At 35.1% G+C, this 24138-nt stretch overlaps 1 protein-coding gene across 2 annotated transcripts; it reads right to left on the bottom strand.

Annotated features, from left to right (window-relative positions):
* Window positions 1-5612: 5612 nt before the first annotated feature.
* On the bottom strand, window positions 5613-22209 carry LOC110462645. Of its 2 annotated transcripts, none has more exons than XM_021516709.1 (6): window positions 22035-22209; window positions 18897-18952; window positions 16554-16691; window positions 10241-10424; window positions 9276-9509; window positions 5613-5800 (listed from the first exon to the last, which is right to left on the bottom strand). In XM_021516709.1, the coding sequence occupies exons 2-6, from the start codon at window positions 18945-18947 to the stop codon at window positions 5727-5729; spliced, it is 681 nt and encodes a 226-aa protein (XP_021372384.1). In that variant the 5' UTR covers window positions 18948-18952; window positions 22035-22209; the 3' UTR covers window positions 5613-5726. The 2 variants fall into 2 exon arrangements, with proteins under 2 accessions (XP_021372384.1, XP_021372385.1); XM_021516710.1 differs by lacking the exon at window positions 22035-22209 and adding an exon at window positions 21508-21569.
* Between the last annotated feature and the right edge of the window lie 1929 nt (window positions 22210-24138).

Here is a 24138-nt window from a genome sequence, read left to right as displayed (position 1 = left end):
AAATATGTTAAAAACATCAAACGACTTCTAAATAATCGAAAGGCATAAAATTATAATATTTGGCTGGTAGCTTCTTGGGATAGAGCTAACAAAATTTGAGAAGGAAAATGACATTGACCTACTTTCAAGGTCACAGGGGAAAATATTTCAAACAACTTCTGAAGAAGAACCAAAAAGCACAGAATCATATAATATAACAATATTTGGCTGGTAGTTTCAACAGATGGAGCCGAAAAAGTTTGCGACGGAAATATTTGTAGTGCAATATAATATTTATTGAGAATAATTGCTATGACTGCTTAAATATTCAGGTGTTTTTTATTTTGATATGGAATATCCCATGAGCAACGGCATTCAATGTGCCCCGATAGCGGTAGTGGTATGTGAACATTTTTATTTTCGGTAAAAATGCCACCCCAATGATCATATATATGATCATTGGGGTGGCATTTTTGCCGACAATCGATCTAAACCCCCCAAACGTGTAAAAAGGTGTTTAGGTCCAAATATAGCTGTAACAAATTATCACGTCCCAGTGTTCCAACTTAGATTATCGGGAGTGGAAACAAAATTACTTCAATAAACAATATTATTCGCAATATATAAAGAGTTAGGAAGATGAATCTGAGCACACCACTTCCTCCGAATCGTTGTAGAATTAACTTTGAAGAATGACACTGTAACCTGCAAGTGGGAACGTAAATTTTCTGTCAAAAATGTAATTGATGGTATGAACCTTGTGTCAAAAAAAGACAAATACTCATTGGAGTTTTTCCTGTATAAACGACTCTTGTCATTCAGGTGGGAGTTTATAATGGTTATTCGACCTCCCTGATGTAAATCTTATCATTATTGTTGGCTGTGACAATTCCCTCCAGTATTCGCGTCTTCTCAACTCATAACAAAACGACTTGCGTGGTGCATTTGGGAGTGTATCCCATTAACGACAAGAAAAACTATTCAAGTTCACCAACGTTTAAATCGAAGTTTTCAAATTGTGGTAAAAATACTTATAGATAATGCAAACATAGATAATGCAAACTTATTCCTGTTGGGTAACATATGCAGTCAAGAAACATTTACCAAGAACATAATTTCGCCCCGCCTTTCTTTCGGTGTCTCCTCAGTTCTTCTGGCCTTTTTGTCTCGGATTAATGTTCCAATGTCGTGTTGGGTGTTGACACTACTGCAATTGTTTCTTTTTACCTATCGTTGTCACGTATAACGTTTTTGTCAGAATGTAAGTCTCTATATGGATATATTGTAGTTTCCCAAAGGACGAGTGTGGAACTAGTATTTAGATAGTCAATACTTTAAGAAATTAAAGATTTTGAAATTGTGTTTAAAAACCGCGTAAAGAGAAAACGACTAGATTTTCACATGTAGTGCCGCAGAACACAATCAAAGACCCACGTACAGTATATTACAGTCATATGAAACATTATGGATGACTTACTAGATTATCAATGCTACTAGTTTTAATTCTACTTTTAGTAAAATGTTTTTGTGAGTAACCTCTGTTGAAATGAAAACATTGTACAGAATGTTAAAAAGATACTTCTCATGTATTCAATTTATTGATTATCTAAAATCCAGACAGCCAAATATTTTCCTGATATTCTTATAAACTATCATATAGTTTTATTCGTTATATTGATTCAGGTAGTCCTGCGTCAGAATTTTTTGCTTGTTTGCTTGTTTTTATACCCCCACAACGAAGTTAGGGGTATACTTGAATCAGTTTGCCTGTCCGGATGATTGTCCAGTCAACTTCTCCAAAACTACTGGGCCAATTTCAATAAAAGTTTTCAGATATGATAAAAACCACCTGATATTGTGTATCAAGGTACTATTTGTTGAATCTGAACCTTTTTTAGGGAGTAATGGACCTTTGTTGAAAAATCATTTTCCGGACAACTCCAAAACTATGTGGCCAATTTCAACGAAAGTGTTCAGATATGATAACTACCACCTGATAGTGTGCATCCAAGTATTATTGTTTTTCATTCTGACCCTTTTTACGGAGTTATTGCCATTTGTTGAAAAAAGATTACCTGGACAACTTCTCCAAAACTACTGGACCAATTTCAATGAAAGTTTTTTTTAGACATGGTAACTGTCCCCTGACGTTGTGCATCCTATATTTACTTTTTTATTCCGACCCTTTTCAAAGGAGTTATGTTAAAGCCCTTTGTTGAGAAAAAAAACTGTGTCTGCCTCCTAATTAACTACTGGGCCGATTTCAATGAAAGTTTACAGATATGGTAATTATCCCCTGATGTCGTGCATCACTGGTTTTTTCCCCCTTTCGACCCTTTTTAAGGAGTTATGGTCCTTTGTTAAAAATCTTTGTCCTGACAACTCTCCCTTGACTATTAGGACTATTTCAGTAAATCTGGTTCATCTGGCCTAGCAAGATTTGGTTTGCATGTATGTCTTGGTAGGGAGTACAGGAAATTTGTCAGTGACCTATATACTTCAATTAGTATACAGCTCAGTGAATGAAGAAATCATTACTGGTGGGAGACTATGGATTGCTTTGCAATGATTTGCCTTAGTTAGCCTTTACCATACAATTCTGGTGTATATAGGAGCGGGGTATTGGTTAGTCTTTTGCTTACATTTCTAAAATTGAATTAAAGAAAACTGTCATTGGTCTCCAAAGTCCCCAATAGCATAGATTATTGTACAATGAAACATTTCTGTCTCAGAGGTCATTGTTAGCGTCTATCATAACCAGATGTCCATATATGGCGTTGTTTAGTGTCTACCCTTGTCAGATGTTGTTCACTGTCTCGCTTATCATTGATGTTTTCGGTACATTCTTGTATATAACTGGAGACACTTATGGGTACCACATCTGGTGCCGGAAAACATTGTTTCGTAGCAATATTTCTAAAAGGCGACAGGTGTGGGTACCCCGAAAATCAGGGCTTTTCTGTCGTCTTCGAAGAGAACACTTGGGATCAAATTTGTTTCCCATCCTTCCCGTCTTGTTTTATTTCATTCTAATATCTCTTCCCGGAGGTGTCTCCCTAGGCACCCGTCCTCATACATGTATGACCCTCGTTGTTGCAAGGACGTTAAACCAAAAACCAAATAACATTGTGTGATCTGTTTGTTTCTTTGTGTTGTTTTTATTTTCTAATTAGTCACTAGTATTGTCTTTTCGTATCGTTTCAGATAAAGATAATTTTGTCATCGTGCGATGAAACTGGGGTCTATTTTGTCCCTCTGTGTTGGTACTGTGGTTTATTTTGTCCCTCTGTGTTGGTACTGTAGTATATTATGTTAGTAAAGGTAAGGCTGTACCGAAGTGTAAAATAACGTAACATGATCTCAATATCGATGAAACTAAAGAAACACTCATGAGCAAAATCTAAATCATGTATTGGTTGGTCTACTGTGTCTTTTTTATTATTTTCCATCTTCATATTGATAAATATAATACACGTGCCTCGTCAGATTGTTTTGTTTTGTGTCGCATGATCTGTAATAGCTAGGTTATCTTGATTTATGATTGTTTAAACTTTCACACCAAGAGACTTCCATAATCTTTCTGTGTTTTTGCGTTGCCCTTACAAACAAAATTCGAAATACATCTTTCACAATTTATTATATATTAATATTTATTAATGTATTACATGTAAGTGTATTGGTTATCTCTGTCAAACGGAATAGGTATAAATTGATCATACTTTTCGAAGCGATTTTTAGCATGTATATGCTAAAAGTCGAGAGAAAAAACACATTTCAAAATTGTAAATCTTCAGTGCGATTATAACTAATGCCGTAGTACTCTTTTTCTTAACACCAATAGCATAAATATTGATTTGTTTCATATTTAGTTGCTTAAGCTGCCAGTTCAGTAAAGAGTTTCCAGTAACGGAGATTAAGTGTCAATCCACTAGTGATACACGTTGTTCAGTTACACATAATTAACGTATACAGTAACACACAGGCAAGGATGTTGATAATAATATTTTATTAATTCACTACATTTATGTACATACAAATATATCTAATGAAATAGGAAACAAAAATATAATTCAACTAATGATTCTCTTAAATTACCCTTTCACTATGTCGATCTGTTTCTTATCAGATATGAAATAATTTTGATAAAATTTCGATAAAAGATGTACTAGTAATCAAAAGAGATGTTTCTAATTTACGTATTAGATTTAATATATGGAGTAATCAACGAAGGGATAATCTAAAGAGAAATATACTAACAATGATTAATATGAGAAAAGGGTATTGCCAACTTGTTCTTGACATTCAGACGTTATAAAATTAACATCTTTTTGCAGATATGTTACTATCGACCTCAGATTTCCTGAGTATATATGGAGGAATTTCCCGTGTTTTCTGCTATAACATTTCAGCGATGTGGATGGTTCCATGTCATCACAATCGAATATATTTCGAGATAAAAAATATTATTCACGTATTTTTATTGTACAATATTATCTAAATGGTTTCTTTTGAATCTTGTTTATTATAAACGTTCATTATATGGATAATTATGCGTCTTCTCTAAAACAGGTCACTGATATTACCAAAGAAATTAGGTATATCTGCGTCTTAAACAATTAGATTTAAACTAATTACTTTAGTTATCAATAGCACTATTCCAAACTCGACTTTCAAAACACGAATCAATAAAAAAAAAATTGAACGATTGGGTCTGGTAACATGACATACATGCGCCATTATTCCAAGAAGATAATAAAGGGATATTTTCGAATACACTTTATCTCAAAGTTTGTCAATGCAATCTGATTGAATTTGACATCAAGAGGACCAAAAGGAGTGGATTTAAACAGATTTATCCCATATTTGTTGAAATGAATTTAAGGATATACATCACAAGCCGACACATCAAAGTGAACATAAACGCACTTTGAAGTTATTTAAGTATCTGTGCCGCGAAAATGGTCACTTCTACAAGTTTACATCAATATTTTATCATAATATCATAATTCTATATACATATCACATTGGTTCAGGTATATACCGGTATGTCGTATGTGGTGTCTTCAACATTTTCTAATGGCAAATAGAACAAGTATTTTGTACGACACCGAACACTTTTATAGCAATTATCATTGGTATCACGGCATTAAAATATGTGCATGGACAAGTATATTTTCATACATTTGAAGCATTCAATAGTTTGTTATGTCGATTCATAATTTGTGTGGTAAGATATAATAAAAAATAATCTAAATGGAAAAAAAAATCTAAAACAGGAAGTTGGAATGAGGATATAAAACTGGATGAATAAAAGATATATTCGACGGAGATGATTTTGCATTTTTCTCAGAAACATTGTTTTGAATCATTTTGTAAAAAGTTGCAGTAACGTAGAATTGGTTTTTATTTATTGGTTTAAGGCTCCAAACTTTTTTTTTCAAATTTTAAACATAACCAAACCAGAGGCGCAATGTTTTAGCTTAACACGAAATATCGTCCAAATTATCACGTGAGAAAAATGCAAATTAATATATTGAGCAAAGAGAATTTGGGGATGGTTAAATATTGCTGTACGTAGAATGGTGCCATGTCTAAAGGAAGACAAGGGAAGTTTTCGAAATAATTCATTTTCACATCGTCCTGTTCATCGAAGTTCTGTTCCATTCTAATGTTGAAATGTTACAATTGTTATTGTTTTAATTGGTGTCCATGTCGAAACATCCGGGTATTGGAATCACCGAGTCTCGTTACGTTAACTTGAATAGGACAGAGGTAGTATTGCTGTGCTCCTGACGATATTTCTTTAACTCGGCGTAATGCACTGGAATAGAAAATAATATGTAACAATTCATGATGTCAAATGGTTTTGACAAACATGTTTATTAAAACTACGATGTAGAAACCTGCAATATATTCAATACCATTAGTGTTGTCAAAAATTAACATAACTCGCAGCCAATATTTTTTATCAAGTAATCCCGTAGGTAATAGTTCTACTCATGTCACACGACATACCTTACATTCTCAAAGCGAAAATTTCTAGTCAGGTAACACTATATGCCTTGTAAACAATCTCACAGCGAAAATTTGTAGTCAAGTAACACTATATGCCTTGTAAACAATCTCAAAGCGAAATTTTCTAGTCAAGTAACACTATATGCCTTGTAAACAATCTCAAAGCGAAAATTTCTAGTCAGGTAACACTATATGCCTTGTAAACAATCTCACAGCGAAAATTTGTAGTCAAGTAACACTATATGCCTTGTAAACAATCTCACAGCAAACATTGCTAGTCAAGTAACACTACATACCTGGAAATCTCACAACGAACATTTCTAGTCAAGTAACACTATATATATACCTTGCAAGCAATCTCACAACGAACATTTCTAGTCAAGTAACACTATAGATAAATATACCTTGCAAGCAATCTCACAACGAACATTTCTAGTCAAGTAACACTACATATATATATACATTGTAAGCAATCTCACAACTAACGTTTCTAGTCAAGTTACACTACATTTCTTACAATCTCACAACGAACATTTCTAGTCAGGTAACACTATAGATACATATACCTTGTAAGCAATCTCACAACGAACGTTTCTAGTCAAATTACACTACATTTCTTACAATCTCAAAGCGAACATTTCTAGTCAAGTAACACTATAGATACATATTCCTTGTAAGCAATCTCACAACGAACGTTTCTAGTCAAGTTACACTACTTTTCTTACAATCTCACAACGAACATTTCTAGTCAAGTAACACTACATATATATATACATTGTAAGCAATCTCACAACGAACGTTTCTAGTCAAGTTACACTACATTCCTTACAATCTCACAACGAACATTTCTAGTCAAGTAATACTATAGATATATATACCTTGCAAGCAATCTCACAACGAACGTTTCTAGGTCAAGTTACACTACATTCCTCTCAATCTCAAAGCGATAATTTCTAGTCAAGTAACACTATAGATACATATACCTTGTCAGCAATCTCACAACGAACGTTTCTAGTCAAGTTACACTACATTTCTTACAATCTCACAACGAACATTTCAAGTCAAGTAACACTATAGATACATATACCTTGTCAGCAATCTCACAACGAACGTTTCTAGTCAAGTTACACTACATTCCTTACAATCTCAAAGCGACAATTTCTAGTCAAGTAACACTATAGATAAATATACATTGTAAGCAATCTCACAACGAACGTTTCTAGGTCAAGTTACACTACATTCCTTTCAATCTCAAAGCGACAATTTCTAGTCAAGTAACACTAAAGATACATATACCTTGTAAGCAATCTCACAAGGAACGTTTCTGTTCAAGTTACACTACATTTCTTACAATCTCACAATGAACATTTCTAGTCAAGTAACACTAAAGATACATATACCTTGTAAGCATCTCACAACGAACGTTTCTAGGTCAAGTTACACTACATTCCTTACAATCTCAAAGCGACAATTTCTATTCAAGTAACACTATAGATAAATATACATTGTAAGCAATCTCACAACGAATGTTTCTAGTCAAGTAACACTATAGATACATATACCTTGTAAGCAATCTCACAACGAACGTTTCTGTTCAAGTTACACTACATTTCTTACAATCTCACAACGAACATTTCTAGTCAAGTTACACTACATTCCTTACAATCTCACACTACATTTCTTACAATCTCACAACGAACATTTCTAGTCAAGTAACACTATAGATACATATACCTTGTAAGCAATCTCACAAGGAACGTTTCTGTTCAAGTTACACTACATTTCTTACAATCTAACAACGAACATTTCTAGTCAAGTAACACTAAAGATACATATACCTTGTAAGCAATCTCACAACGAACATTTTTAGTCAAGTAACACTATAGATATATATACCGTGCAAGCAATCTCACAACGAACATTTCTAGTCAAGTTACACTACATTCCTTACAATCTCACACTACATTTCTTACAATCTCACAACGAACATTTCTAGTCAAGTTACACTACATTCCTTACAATCTCACACTACATTTCTTACAATCTCACAACGAACATTTCTAGTCAAGTAACACTAAAGATACATATACCTTGTAAGCAATCTCACAAGGAACGTTTCTGTTCAAGTTACACTACATTTCTTACAATCTAACAACGAACATTTCTAGTCAAGTAACACTATAGATATATATACCGTGCAAGCAATCTCACAACGAACATTTCTAGTCAAGTAACACTAAAGATACATATACCTTGTAAGCAATCTCACAACGAATGTTTCTAGTCAAGTAACACTATAGATACATATAACTTGTAAGCAATCTCACAACGAACGTTTCTGTTCAAGTTACACTACATTTCTTACAATCTAACAACGAACATTTCTAGTCAAGTAACACTATAGATAAATATACATTGTAAGCAATCTCACAACGAACATTTCTAGTCAAGTAACACTAAAGATACATATACCTTGTAAGCAATCTCACAACGAACGTTTCTACTCAAGTAACACTAGATATATATACATTGTAAGCAATCTCACAACGGACATTTCTACTCAAGTAACACTACATATATATATACATTGTAAGCAATCTCACAACGAACGTTTCTACTCAAGTAACACTAGATATATATACATTGTAAGCAATCTCACAACGGACATTTCTACTCAAGTCACACTACATATATATATACATTGTAAGCAATCTCACATCGAACGTTTCTAGTCAAGTTACACTAAATTCCTTTCAATCTCACAGCGAACATTTCTAGTCTAGTAACACTATATATATATATACATTGTAAGCAATATCACAACGAACATTTCTAGTCAAGTTACACTACATTCCTTACAATCTCACACTACATTTCTTACAATCTCACAACGAACATTTCTAGTCAAGTAACACTATAGATACATATACCTTGTAAGCAATCTCACAACGAACATTTCTAGTCAAGTAACACTATATATATATATACATTGTAAGCAATCTCACATCGAACGTTTCTAGTCAAGTTACACTAAATTCCTTTCAATCTCACAGCGAACATTTCTAGCCATTAACACCCCATTCCCTACAATATAACAGCGAATCGTTTTAGTCCAGAACCACATGCAAACAGCGTAATGTTTTAGTCAAGGAACGCTACATACCCAAAATTTCATAGCGAATATTTGTACTCAAGTAACGCTACATACGTGACAATCTAACTGCGAAAATGTCTAGTCATGACACATCAATAGTAGTAAATTTAATATCCAATCATCTTACCAGAGTCGTAGAACTGTTGGAACTGCTCCATACTTTCGTATGCATTGATCAAAACAAATGCCGTTCTGTTGATCCATGTTCTCCTCATGTCTCTGGCGCCCGTTGTGGCTATCAAGCCATGTCGAATTTTAAACTTATCCATAATCGGGGCCACTTTGTTGACGTAATTGTCTTGGAAGTTCCGGTCACATACGTCACATATTTCGGTCAAGTGAAATGTTGTGTATCCATTTTCTAAAGGATTTAAAAAATCAAAAAATAAATACATAAATCAAAGAAATACAACTTACAATGGAAATTGTTTTGGTGGTTTTTAATTAAAATAGGGCTAATGCCAGCTCTGTAAAACGACCATCATCTACACTGAACTTGATCATGTTGTTATTTCCTGTAATATGAATTTAAACTCTTGTTAAATTAAACTAATTGTCCCATAAATATTTGAAGAAAAAAAATCAAAAAGTTACTGTGTAACATTTTCGGATTTTTAATGACGACCATAAAATAAACACAATCGTACAATTTGTTAGTGTGCTTAAATAAATCGATCAAATAAACTTAACATTTTGGTGTAAAGCATCCTCGATATCCAGGGGTTACGCCCACTTCCGGTCCCTACACCCCTGGAATATATCATAGCAAAATTGAAGCACGAAGATAGCTGTTTGATTGGAGTCGGGTAAAAAACAACTGACCAATCGCTAGGCTGATACCTGTCCTTTGAAGATTACAAAGGAGCTACGCCCGACTGTAAAGCCTGTCAATGTTTACCTTTACTTGACAGCGAGATTCTTGTGCTGTTCATCAAAGGATGGAACTAGTCTTTTTGTCTCATCAACAAGGTGGCGCACACCTAGTCTTTTTTGCTATGACATGTTCCATGGGTGCAGAGAGCGAAGGTGAGCGTAACCCCTTGATATAAAGTATCTCATTGCTTAACTAATATATAGTATATATGGTAGTACCTTGCGGAATATAGCTTAGAGGGAACATTGCTATTTCCAGTGTGTCGGCTGGGTTCGGCCAGTCCTGTTGTTTAAATATCGGGTCGCTTATGAGCCAGTGATCAGCGTCTCTTTCGCTCCTGAATTTCAAAAGGGCGAATCCGACATCTGTTGGGTACTTGTCGCAACATTCAACGACCTGGATCTGTTACAAACAAAACAATAATTACACCTCATCTGTATTACATTTCTGATTGGATTATATTGATCACATGACATGTGAATATAGCATTATGTTGCCCTCATACGCTCGAGTATTGTCCTTGCGGTAGGGAAACATGGTTCTTTGTTTCCCCTCGAGTAATCACGTTTCAATTCCTCGTGAAATGTGATTATATCGGTAAAAACAAAGAATAGCGTTTCCCGATAGCAAGAGCAATAAATGTATAATGGAAGAAGGCTTTACCTAATCATCGCTTTGAATTATGATGACGTCATTGAAAGCGGGATACCGACGTTTGGGTACTCGGTCGTTATGGTACTTGGAATAATATTTTAACCTGGCACTTTGTTCGGTTTTTGTGATCTGTGTACATGTCACTGATTTTATCTTTGATCTTTCTAACGCAGTTTTTGTCATTTTCAGATACACAGAGGAACTGAAACGTCCTATTACAGGAATCGAAAGTACCGGGTACCGAAACGGTTAGACCTTATTTAGGGTGGGACCAAAACGCAAGGTCAGATGCAGAGGTACATATATATGTACAAGTTAGTCCATAAGATGAAAAGAATAATGATGATAATTTCAACAAACTTGTATCCCTGTTTGTTTTTATTTCAACATTTTAGTGTCCTATTTGTGACAGATTTAATTATCACATTACATGAAAAAAAATCATAAGGTAAACACACAAACGGAACCTTATTCATGTCGTCACGTAATGACAAAAAGGAAAACTGTGGAGTTGTTGTACGGGGTTTAACATCCTATCAACAGCTCAGGTCATTTAAGGACGTGCCTCCATTAGGGTCTTGTATGCGTCCATGTATGTCTTTATGCCGGAGGCAGGGTATGTCGTTTAATTTTCATCTTTTTGGTAGCGCGGATCTGATGCCGACTTTACATTGCTATAAAAGTGGGGCACTACCAAGCAAAGCTCTGAGAAATATAAGTAAGTTAGAAGAAGGGAGAAATATAGAGATGGAAAGAGGAAGTCAAGATTCAATTATGGTTTAGTTTAACACTTTTGTAGAAACAGATTTAAAAGCAAAATCTCAACGTTGACGTCGATGCCGGAAAGTGACAGCTTCGTCAGTCCTTCTCGGCACCCGTCGTAGGCAAGACAACAACAACAACAGTTGTTGTCTTGCCGGGTGAGTATTGCATACATTTCTTAACATATACATTTCTTAACATATCACCAATCCCTTTGATTACATAGTTACACGAGCTCGTGTTTACGCTATCTATCGAGTTTGTATTAAACAATCCACGACGGTCTAATGACTTATTCCATTAGTTTTATTTATAACGATATTCGCCCAAACATGCATTTATCATTAGGTTTTTAAACGCGTGTATGTGAAGTTTAAAGGTGAAGGTAATAATATTTTGTCAATCGATCATTAATTTAACGGGATTTTAAAAATACGTGGTTAAATAAAAGCACTTCTATTTTATCACCCATGTATTTACATTGGGGTTTTAAAGACCATGCATTACGAACGGTTAATATGCTAATCAGTGTAATAAAACTATTCTATAATGACATACTGCACAGAGCAAAGAGTTGTCACACTTCAATGTAACTAGCGGAGAACATTTATTTAATAAAAAGTCGACTTTTTGTTCGCAAGATATGGGTTCATTTAAAACGAAGAATTGTCAGCTTAACCTTACATAACAAAACAAACTTCGAAATTTGTTTACTTGAAATCAAAAAGTTCCACAGTTGCTGTCGAAATAGGGTGGAGATTAATCCCTAAACTTAGGATGCAGACTAGTCCCTTAACTTTAGAAATGTCTAATCTGAAACTGAAGATCTACAGCTTTGCATACTGTGAATAGAAAGTACCGTTTTGATTCGTCAATACTAAAGGTGATATCTTAAAGTTCTAAATTATCACATAGCAATATTCACCAACAAAAAGTAATATATGCTTCGAGGGAAGGGCGTTGCTAAGATCATCAAACTTGTAATGCATGACCGGGCGTGTTTGAGACGTATGATTGTTTTTTTATGGAACCACTAAGAATTTCTATACCACACTACTTTACAGGTGAATTAAAATATAATAAGACTTTTTTTTCCATGACGTGATTATAAAATGAATAACGATAAGTGAAGATTAGGGTTGAAATCTAACCACGCTTAGAATTTTTGCATCGTAATTCCTTACTGACAAACCTGCGATTAAATGGAATGTTTGATTTGACTGCGGTATCGTAGATATATATAGGTTCACTGTTTACTTCTCTGTCTGGAATTGTAGGCAAAACAAACCCAAGAACTCCTCCCAAGCAACAAGTAAACACATCCTATTTCTTCTTGTTATTGTATTAAATCAATCGCAAACGACATTGCCAGGTAAAAAGATCGCTCTGTTACCGAATACACAGTAATGGTGATGTGAACATTTTTCCTTGAATTCCTACGTTTATTTCTCAATTGTTTTCCATAATGCGTCAACTAAATCATTTTATTACATTTTTTCTTTCAGAATGTTCAGAAATTATCATTTTGATAAAAGTGTGTGTCTTTTCTCAGATATCACTTTTAGTATCGACCAATCAAATTCAAATTCAAATTATGTTGTAACATTGAGCCTTACAGCTCATCTGTATAACATACACGTACAAGTATTACAAAATAATAACATGATGAGTGGCACTTAGTGCAGTGGAGAATGGACATCACTCTATCTTACATTGATGATTTTCTCAAAATGGTAGCATAGTATAGGTATCTATTGCTTAACATATTCAATTCTTTAATATTTGTTGTACTTAAAAGCTGTACTAGTTTAAATACCGACGGTGTGTTTACCAATATTACGTTTTATATATCTCTTACACAAATAAAATGGACAAATCAGAACGATACGTTCTATTCACTGCATTCAAACCGGTAGACTTTCAGTTTAAGATACAGAAATGTCTATAGTTAAGGTATTAAACTCAATCCCCAACCAATTCACATGTAAAGATGTTCCTTTTAGTTTTTACCAACCAGAACGTTAGTTTCTAATAACTACATTGAAGGCCGTAGATTTTCAGTTTCAGGTACAGAATTTTTCACTCTTGTGGCAGAATATACCGATATTTTTACTCGTGCAATATCGGTATTCTGTAACACTGGTGAAATAAACATGGTATTCAACGGAAAACCATTAGATATTCCACTATGTCTCCTTAAATGTGACAAAGAAAACGTTGTCTGTTATTCGTGTATTCGACTGTTAAGGATATTTTTACAACTATTTAAATTGTTCAGGTACAAACTTTCTACACGTTCACCTGTATACCTTTCTCTTTTAAATGCTTGCACTAGAGTGCGAAAATACTTGTGCCTGTATATAATGTCAATATTTTACACAAATGGATTAAATCACGTTGACTATATGTACTTCACAGGTAACCAAATACACAGGTACCTCGGGTGACTTCGATCGTTATTAAGATCTGCGCGGAAAGTAAAGCTTCTCGACTTATCGGTATCTTTGATCTTTTGAATTTCACTGGAGAGCTTACATCACCGGTCAAACGTGCTCGTAAAGTATTATCGATTTTTTTAAGTTTTAGATTAGGCATATTTTATTTGATAGAATAAAAAAAATAGACACAATTTATAACAACTTACAAGGTGTCCCCTTCCTTATAACTTGTTAACAAATGTTTTATATTGACCGCAAGCTACAAAGTGGTGATCTCCAAATAAAATCAGAAACATTTATTTGATTATAGTAAAAGAAAAGTGTTTTCAACAGTACCAAATCGTTAAGAAATTTCAAGAAGACAGAAAACGTAAGTGGATTGCGCCAGTTAAAAAATATAAGTGTCCAATGTAAACAATGAAAATGACCAAGAATGAAACTGTATAAACCTCATACTGAAGGATTTCCCAGACGGAAATGTTATTATTATTTGTTTCGTGGAGGTTTTTATCAAACGATGTTAAATAATTAACAAGCCTCGCACAGACTAGATTAATATAATTTCCTTTCGATAATAAAAACCATAACACACTGGCTAATAAATACTTCGATTCTTTTGCGCACACATCACTAACACATTTGATAATGTTTACAACGGCAGCGACATCCCTTCAATGAAGGGCGGTTATAGTTGCCATCATATGGAATTAATTAGGTCATAACAAAGCATGACTCTGTGTATATGTAGGATAGAAATATCACACCCGTACAGCATAATTCTGTGTATATGTAGGATAGAAATATCACACCCGTACAGCATGACTCTGTGTATATGTAGGATAGAAATATCACACCCGTACAGCATGACTCTGTGTATATGTAGGATAGAAATATCACACCCGTACAGCATGACTCTGTGTATATGTAGGATAGAAATATCACACCCGTACAGCATGACTCTGTGTATATGTAGGATAGAAATATCACACCCGTACAGCATGACTCTGTGTATATGTAGGATAGAAATATCACACCCGTACAGCATGACTCTGTGTATATGTAGGATAGAAATATCACACCCGTACAGCATGACTCTGTGTATATGTAGGATAGAAATATCACACCCGTACAGCATGACTCTGTGTATATGTAGGATAGAAATATCACACCCGTACAGCATGACTCTGTGTATATGTAGGATAGAAATATCACACCCGTACAGCATGACTCTGTGTATATGTAGGATAGAAATATCACACCCGTACAGCATGACTCTGTGTATATGTAGGATAGAAATATCACACCCGTACAGCATGACTCTGTGTATATGTAGGATAGAAATATCACACCCGTACAGCATGACTCTGTGTATATGTAGGATAGAAATATCACACCCGTACAGCATGACTCTGTGTATATGTAGGATAGAAATATCACACCCGTACAGCATGACTCTGTGTATATGTAGGATAGAAATATCACACCCGTACAGCATGACTCTGTGTATATGTAGGATAGAAATATCACACCCGTACAGCATGACTCTGTGTATATGTAGGATAGAAATATCACACCCGTACAGCATGACTCTGTGTATATGTAGGATAGAAATATCACACCCGTACAGCATGACTCTGTGTATATGTAGGATAGAAATATCACACCCGTACAGCATGACTCTGTGTATATGTAGGATAGAAATATCACACCCGTACAGCATGACTCTGTGTATATGTAGGATAGAAATATCACACCCGTACAGCATGACTCTGTGTATATGTAGGATAGAAATATCACACCCGTACAGCATGACTCTGTGTATATGTAGGATAGAAATATCACACCCGTACAGCATGACTCTGTGTATATGTAGGATAGAAATATCACACCCGTACAGCATGACTCTGTGTATATGTAGGATAGAAATATCACACCCGTACAGCATGACTCTGTGTATATGTAGGATAGAAATATCACACCCGTACAGCATGACTCTGTGTATATGTAGGATAGAAATATCACACCCGTACAGCATGACTCTGTGTATATGTAGGATAGAAATATCACACCCGTACAGCATGACTCTGTGTATATGTAGGATAGAAATATCACACCCGTACAGCATGACTCTGTGTATATGTAGGATAGAAATATCACACCCGTACAGCATGACTCTGTGTATATGTAGGATAGAAATATCACACCCGTACAGCATGACTCTGTGTATATGTAGGATAGAAATATCACACCTGTACAGCATGACCAAATCTAAACCGGATGTAGCATAAAAGGTTCTTCAGTCTAAGGGAAATCTACGGTTACCGAGTTTGTTTTTAACAATGCCGTGGGCGTAGGTGGGTCGATTCACTTAGGACCGGGTCCAGAACAGTAGGCAGACGAGGGGGTATAACAAGCAGTGTTTTTCTTTTAATTCGATTCCAACGTATATGCAGCCTCTGGATTTAAGAAGTTTGTTTTAGCATTGCCATGGGCGTAGCTAGTACCTGTTCGGGGTCGATTCACTTAGGACCGGATCCAGAACAGTAGGCAGACGAGGGGGTACAACAAGCAGTGTTTTTCTTTTAATTCGATACCAGCGTATATGCAGCCTGAATGCATCATTGTACACGAAAGTATTGTCTTTAATGAAGATATATTTGTTTAAAATTATATTTACCGAGTTTGCCACTCCCATTAATTTTCCATTATATTGCTCCATGATCCGCTTTTCTTGCATGAAAGCATTGCGCATGCGTTGATCCATGTCACATCGGAAACGTATCAGCATGTACATTTCACCTGACGCCTGGTTATACTGAAATTAAACAAAGTGCAAAGGTTAACAGGTTGCAAGTTTCAGAACAATTGTGATTCTATATGCCTACTCCATATGTCTACTCCTAATGAGGGCACCAGTCTTTTGCAGAATTCCGCACTCGCATTATATTGCTACGTATGTGTACAACTAATATAAGAAGACTTTAGCTATCCTGTTTATATTGAAATCCATTGAATTTAAAAGAATTTGTTAATGCTTTCATAACGGATACTGATATGTTAGTCTATTTTCTGTCCCCGGCATGCTGATTTGCAAAATTTTGTGCGTAATGTTAAATTCACATTATGAGGAAACGCAATAGTGATGTGGGTTGCATGTGAATTTTAAATCACGTTTAGACCTATCGCACGACATCTATTTGTATCGTCGTTTCCTGTCCTGCTTCTTCGTTCCCTCTGTACTTCCGGTCCAAACCCGTTCCCATCCGGTAATAATATACCCATGAATAGCTTAAAACATTGATCCCTATCATCCTATGAATAGTTTGTGATCGATGTAGTTGAAAGCATTATCAGAATACCTGTCAATAATTACCCTAGTCTGAAGTATTGATTTTAGTCTTCACACTTGCGTGGATATAATGAGGTACATTTAACCTTTGTAAATGAAGTTCGATAACATAGGTACTATAAGGTATCATTTACGAACGTTATAGGGTTAGGATTAAGAATAAAATTCAGTGTTTATTTCATAACGGACCATTTTACACAAAATAAACAACATTATTGTATGTCTGAATGAGAAGAGGTCGAGGTTTGAGAGCGGTCATAAATGGTGGTCGGTTCAACCCCGGCCGCTTTCACCAAGGCGGCCGGGGTTCAATTCCTCGATCGGACGTGAACAGGTAAGGGCCACCTGTCCGACCACGGGGTCTCTACTCTTGGTACTCTGATTTCCTCCCACATAAGACATTATCTGGTTAATATCAGTTTAAATAACTTGTTTCATAATTGCTGTTGAATATATAAAGTTTATAGCTAAGGCTCGTTGCCCATGAAATCAGCTTGTTTCAAATTGATGGTAAATACCGCAGAGCAATATCATTGCTCCTTGATCAGTGTTACATTTGAGGGGTGGTATGACTTTTGTGTGGTACATAATGAAAAGTCAGTATTCATAGTAAAAAGTGACTCGCGTGCTTTGAACTAGAAAATCAATTCTGAAAGTAGTTTTGGAAAGGAAGTAGTGTATTTTACTATTTTGCGGAAAACAACTTTCAATATATAAAATAGTGACATTGGCCTTTAATTTTTGGTCCTGAAAAGCAATCCAAAGCAAGCTCAGGAAACACTGTGTGAACGCGGAGTCTGATCAGCCTAAAGAGTTGAGTTATTGTACGGAAACAATTTTCCTATTCGTAGTAAGAGTGACCCTGACTTTTGACCTTTGGGTCTGAAAAGCAACCCCGACCATGCCATCGGTTTGCGTTTGATCAGCCTTCGGGTTTATAATCTCTTCAATTTAACTTTCAAGTGACCTTGACCTTTCGCTTGTTTGACCCGAAATATAACATCTACTTTCAATACCGGCATATTCTTCAGGATATCATAAGCTTTCAAAGGTCAAGGTCGACCTATCAACGTTAATATGTTTCATTTGGATGTTTCTCACACAAAGTCCATTTAATATCGTGCTGAATATGTATATTGAGGCACGGAGTTGACTGTATGCTTAGTATGGCAACCCACTTGATCACAATACCTGCTCCACGGTACCAACATGAAAAACCTAAGTTATCAAGACAGATAAAGGATTCAAAGATTAACCAACTTTAAAACATAGCAGATTACGATGAGATATGATACAGGTTTATACACTAATACATGGACACTATGGCACTTCTGTAACAGAAGGCTTTTTTTAAATATAAACGACAACAAACGAACAAGAGGTCATAGTCTTCGACTTGAAAAGGGAATGTCTAAATAGAACTTAAGAAAGTATTCCTTTAAAGAAAGAGTGGTCAACCATGGGAATTCTCTGCCAAATCACGTCGTCACATCACCAACAATGAAACGTTTGAAGCCCGACTGGACAATCAGCATGCTTCTATAAACATGAACTTGACAATTATGAACGTATTCACTGTTGGGGCGTTAGCCAAGAGGCTGACCATACAAATAGACTTTTGCCTGCGTCCAGTATTATTATATTACTATCAATACCACAAATAGAACTCACCAGTGGCACACCAGCTTTCTGCTGTGTTTGCTGTTGTTGTTGACACGACATTCTGTCTGAAAATATAGACAATAAATATTGACAATATACATGACCATACACGGCAAAAACTATAAATAGAAAATAACGTAGAATGGTAAATACATATTAAAATACAACGTTCTAGTTTCAGATCAATGGAAATACTTATTATCTAAATCGGCTCATTAGTTCTCAATTTAGTTTAAGCCGATATGTGTCCACTTACATGCCTTGCCTACATTTAAGTAGCTCATTAATGTATTTTCATTGATTCGTAAATAGTAATTCAGTGCTTATGTAAAGTCTGAACTAATGTAAAAGGTCCTATTATGGCAAGGGAGGATGTGCGTTTCTTTGCGTGTGTTAGACTGTGCGAGTGTCTATTAGAAATGTGATGGTTGGAATTAGATAATATACGTTTTTTGTCTTGTTCAATGGAAACACTAGTATTTGTTTCTCCGAGATTAATCAGGTTTCATTAGGGCAAAATCCGAGTGAAACATGATTAATCAAGGGGAAACAAATAATCGTGTTTCCCTGCCACAAGGGCAATCAAAAGTTTATTATGCCGAAATATAACTATTGAAGCGCCGTTGTTGTCTTCTGTTTCAGATACTCCGAACTCTGTCGTGGTGCATCGTGTCCGCTTTTATAGAAAGACTCAGAATAGGGGGAAAATGATTGGGGAAACTCAAGCGCACGAGAGTAACACGATGTTTATAGCCCCGTCACTCGAACAGTATAATTTAATCACGCTGTTATAATTATGGGGCGTAACAATATCATCTTAACGCTTACTTCTGTTATCCCTACTGTACAAGTTTCGAACGATAAAATGCTTCAACGTTGGAGCGATAATTTAAACTTAACAAGGTTTTCATTCGTTGATAGCACAGTGTATATTATCGAAATTATTGTCGCTGGTTCCAGTAAATAACTTAATTTTCGTGAGGTGTGTGTATTTCCTCCTAATTTTTATATTGACGATAATTGCTTGTCGGTCGTGAAATTCCAATGCTCTGACAAATATTTATAATAAGTTACATTCAAGTCGGCGACTCTTTGCCAATTTTCGCAAGTTTGGTGTGAAGTCAGAAAAGTAAGTGTTCCCGAACATTTGGTGATTACAGCAATGCTTCACGACAAGAGACATAGTACCCATCTGGCTTAACATTAGTAATATATATAACTTATAAATTAGTTATAAAAATGGTTTACAGTGACGATATCTTTGTCAAAAATAAGGCACTAAGTTTGATGTTTTATGTAAATAATTAACCGGCATAATAACACGTCAATCTCATTTGCGACCCAACTGAATGCTACGGACTGACATGTGATCTTAAATTCAAGATGATGCGGGGCTTAATTTCTCTTTTACTTGTTGTGGGGAGGTAGTGAAATTCCTCAGTAGTATTTAATGATTATAGCGAACAAGATACCAAAAAGTAAAGTGCCTTAGATTGGTAAACGAACTTTACAAGATATGTCATTTCGTAACATTCTTTGGTGTTTTCAGAGTGCTTGACATGTTATAAGCAATGTAATTAAAGAGTGCTACAATTTATTGATTATGTTTAGCTTTTTATAGAGGAACGCTAGATATCACGAAAAGACACATCATGTAACGTTCAATTATACCAGTAACAGATTATATTGTTTCTCAACGAAACAACCATCTTGAAGCCGGTACTCCTCTCGACACCTAGTTAATGAGAAAATATACACCACTTGATCTAGCTATATAAGTGAACTTAGTCTAGTATGTCATTACGTAGCATTTAACTTTATTGCAAAAGAGATTGACATGTTATAATGCCGATGAATATTTTTAACTAAGACATCGGCCTTAATACCTCATTCCAGACGGAGTTAACGTCGCTATGTACTAGTTGATGCACATGCTAAGTATATCTAAATTACAAATCTGAGTCCGGGCCCGTAGCAATGAAACCATTATCATGCTCCAGTATGGATTCTGTGTTCAAACTAACTTTCCTGCAACTCGCTTAAATCATGTGACACAATGAAAAGGTTCGGTGTAAGTATTGGAAGTTTCGGAAACGGTATCTCTCCAAAATTCTTCTAGGTAATTGAGAATAAATGGGTTATTATTAATTTGTCACCGTAACAAGAAATTAGGTTTGAGCACAGAATATCATAATGAGTTTGAGCATGAGAACATATTCATGAATACGGTGACAATACTGCTATACATATAGAAACCTTGAAAGTGTTTACAGTATCAACATTCTGTATTGTGCTTTCCTTGACAATACGCCAATTTGTATTGTTTCATTTGACCCTATTTCGTAACAATGTGCACATTTTGTATTGTTTGTTCTTTGACAATACGTTCATTGTTTATTACACGGAATATTGAGCAAATAAAAAATCGATTGTATTGTGAACACACATATTCAAGCCTTTGTTTGGACAAGAAACAAATATGTATATCAGATTCGTAGATTCTAAACGAACTCATTATTGGGCAAGGTAGCATAACAACTTTAAAGAAATATAACACCTGCATATCAATATCAAATTTTGACGCAGATTCCTATGTAAATTTATAACTGTATATACCCACCCTGATTTTGTCGTGGATGTTCACTGTAAGAACAGCAACGGGCTCATTAAAACGTATAATACACCTGCTATATCAACAGGCGGAAAATCAGGTTTTTAAACTAAAGCGTGCGTGTTCGTGTATATATTGTAAATATGTCAATATATATATATTATAACATGTTTTGACATGACAAAACTGTATCTGAAACACTTTCGGATATGTCTACTTATGTATGTGTGGAAATCACTTCAAAACAGAGTATATAGTTGAGATCGATCAAATAGCGATCTGTCATATCTACCTGTACAGGTAACATACACACCTGTATACCAATATCGATCCGTACGCAGGTATTTAAAGTTCCTTCCTTTACAAATTGAAGTAAGGCTCGCTGTCACATGTTGCTATGGTGTATATAAACAATTTCTGCTATGCTTTCACCTTTGTGATAAAGACGGCAAAATCTCAAATATATGAAGTATGTCTCGATTTTCGCCCGTGTTATATAAAACCCCGCTCAAATAATTTAGTATATTTTAACTTACCTGTGGTTTTGCCAGGTGCTATAAAACAATGAGACAGGTGTATATTCCGTCCGCTGTTTTTCTTCTCGTGATCAGCTCGTATCGCGACGGACACAAACACTGATTTTACGTGTTTGTTACGTCGCTACACCTCATCGATTCCGTAAAGGACGATCGCAGCGACAAGTCTGCCCTCTAGCGGCCAGGTAGCAGTTATAATATCTAGGTTATTTGTTTCCCAAGCCTCGTGGGAGAATAACGATCATATAATGAACTTTAATAATGGGTGATTGTTGTAAGCTTGTATGTGATAACCCTAACACTGATTATAGTGTGAAGTCGATAAAACGTGTACTATACCTAGTATAATCCTTAATCGCCAGTAACAAGCATATACAGGTATTTGTTACTATCAATAAATGTTAATAATAAAAATTGTCTCCTTGAAATGATGCCCAATTTTTTTCAGCTGCATATGGAGAAATCATTCATAAAGCAATAGTTATTAAGAATACAAAAACTACTTTGACTAGCACAGAGACGTATATAAAACCAATATTTACAAAATATACGTCTCTATCCTATATTTGACATATTAGACGCTATATATGCGTAGAAAATATTATACATTTACGGTATAAAACTTGTATTTACGGGTATTAAAATCCATACACTTATTATAGAAGACTACGTTTTGCAATTAAAATGTATTTATTCACACTTAATCCAAACTTGATTAGTACAAATTGAAATTGAAATCAAAATATTAAGGGGGATGACTCTACAAAAAGTCGCAGGTATTATGTATAAGGAAGAATATATCCCTAAGGAATAACTCTCATGTAGATCACGAATATGATGTGTAAGTTAGTATGTTTCCTTTAGGGAGATAACTCTACCACAAATCAGAGGCAAAATGTGTCAGATAGCATGTTACCTTAACGGAGATAACATATCACTGGTATAATGTGTAAGGGTGTGTCATAAAGGGAGATAACTCTACCACAAATTATATGTAAACGTGTAAGGCAGATATCTTTAATACAAATCACAGGTATAATGTGTCAGGTAGCATGTTACCTTAACGGAGATAACATAGTCATAAAGGGAGACAACTCTACCACAAATTATATGTAAACGTGTAAGGCAGATATCTTCAATACAAATCACAGGTATAATGTGTCAGGTAGTTTACCGCCTTAAAGACAATGTTGGTTCATCAGTTAGAATTTCAGTTATGTAGATCTTATTGACTTCCACCTGCTTTAACAAAAACCACTGCTAATGCGTTAACGCATGTGAGTTAAGGGCTTCCTGATCGATTGAACCCGTGAATCTCTATACAATTGTCTAGAAAGGAAGGTTGTAAGAACAAAAATATAAATATATAAATTATATCAGTGACATGTTGTCAAATGCAGCATGTGAACATACAAAATGTACCACAAACGCAACAACAACACACAAGGTCAGATTCGGCACTCAAATCCACCTTTAATATTTGAAGAAGTGCTGCAATATCCCGGATTTTCGAATATAGATTAAGTGGAATATAAAAGTCAATATTCCGGAATCCATGTAAAGCATGCCTTCCCTACGTCAATGTAATAATCAATCTAATTTTATTGATTATGACTCTGAAATGATTATTTAGATTGGGTGTTTACGTCAGCCGTCTGTAATAACGAGATTGTAATCTCGTAATCTCTAATAAATGACAACATCCATTTCATACATTAAATTGCTCGTGCTAAACGACATTAAATGAATTTCGCTGTTAGTAGGACGATAAGCCCTATATAACCCAACCCAAATCTCGCGTACCCGAACGTTCCACAGAAAGGTCAGTCTTTACTAAAATAAGACAAAGTGTTATTTACACAAGGTCAATAAAACTGTCTTCCAAAACGCAAATAATGACTGATTTTTGTACATTGTACAACAAAATGACGCGACCTCGCTTTATTCTAGTCTCCTGAACATGTCAAACTGTCAATAAAGTACATAGTGTTTTCAGGTTTAAAGCTAGAATCGGCTTCATTCTAAAACTTGAAATAGATTTTTACGCACTCTGAACAAATACAGTGAATCGTTTTATTCCAATGTTTAAACTCACTAGTTGTGT

Source organism: Mizuhopecten yessoensis, unplaced genomic scaffold, assembly GCF_002113885.1.
Source record: "Mizuhopecten yessoensis strain PY_sf001 unplaced genomic scaffold, ASM211388v2 scaffold10819, whole genome shotgun sequence".
NCBI classification, from domain to species: Eukaryota; Metazoa; Mollusca; class Bivalvia; order Pectinida; family Pectinidae; genus Mizuhopecten; species Mizuhopecten yessoensis.
The sequence above is the reverse complement of the archived record's forward strand: the minus strand, read 5'-3'. Positions and strand labels throughout refer to the sequence as shown.

Bases quoted from the DNA above. Each gene is read 5' to 3' on its own strand.
- LOC110462645 (XM_021516709.1), bottom strand. From the start codon at position 18,947: ATGTCGTGTCAACAACAACAGCAAACACAGCAGAAAGCTGGTGTGCCA. The intron at 16,692-18,896 runs GTGAGTTCTATT...GTTTAATTTCAG, and splicing joins AGAAAGCTGGTGTGCCACTG to TATAACCAGGCGTCAGGTGA. The intron at 5,801-9,275 runs GTAAGATGATTG...TTTCTATTCCAG, and splicing joins CCAACAGTTCTACGACTCTG to TGCATTACGCCGAGTTAAAG.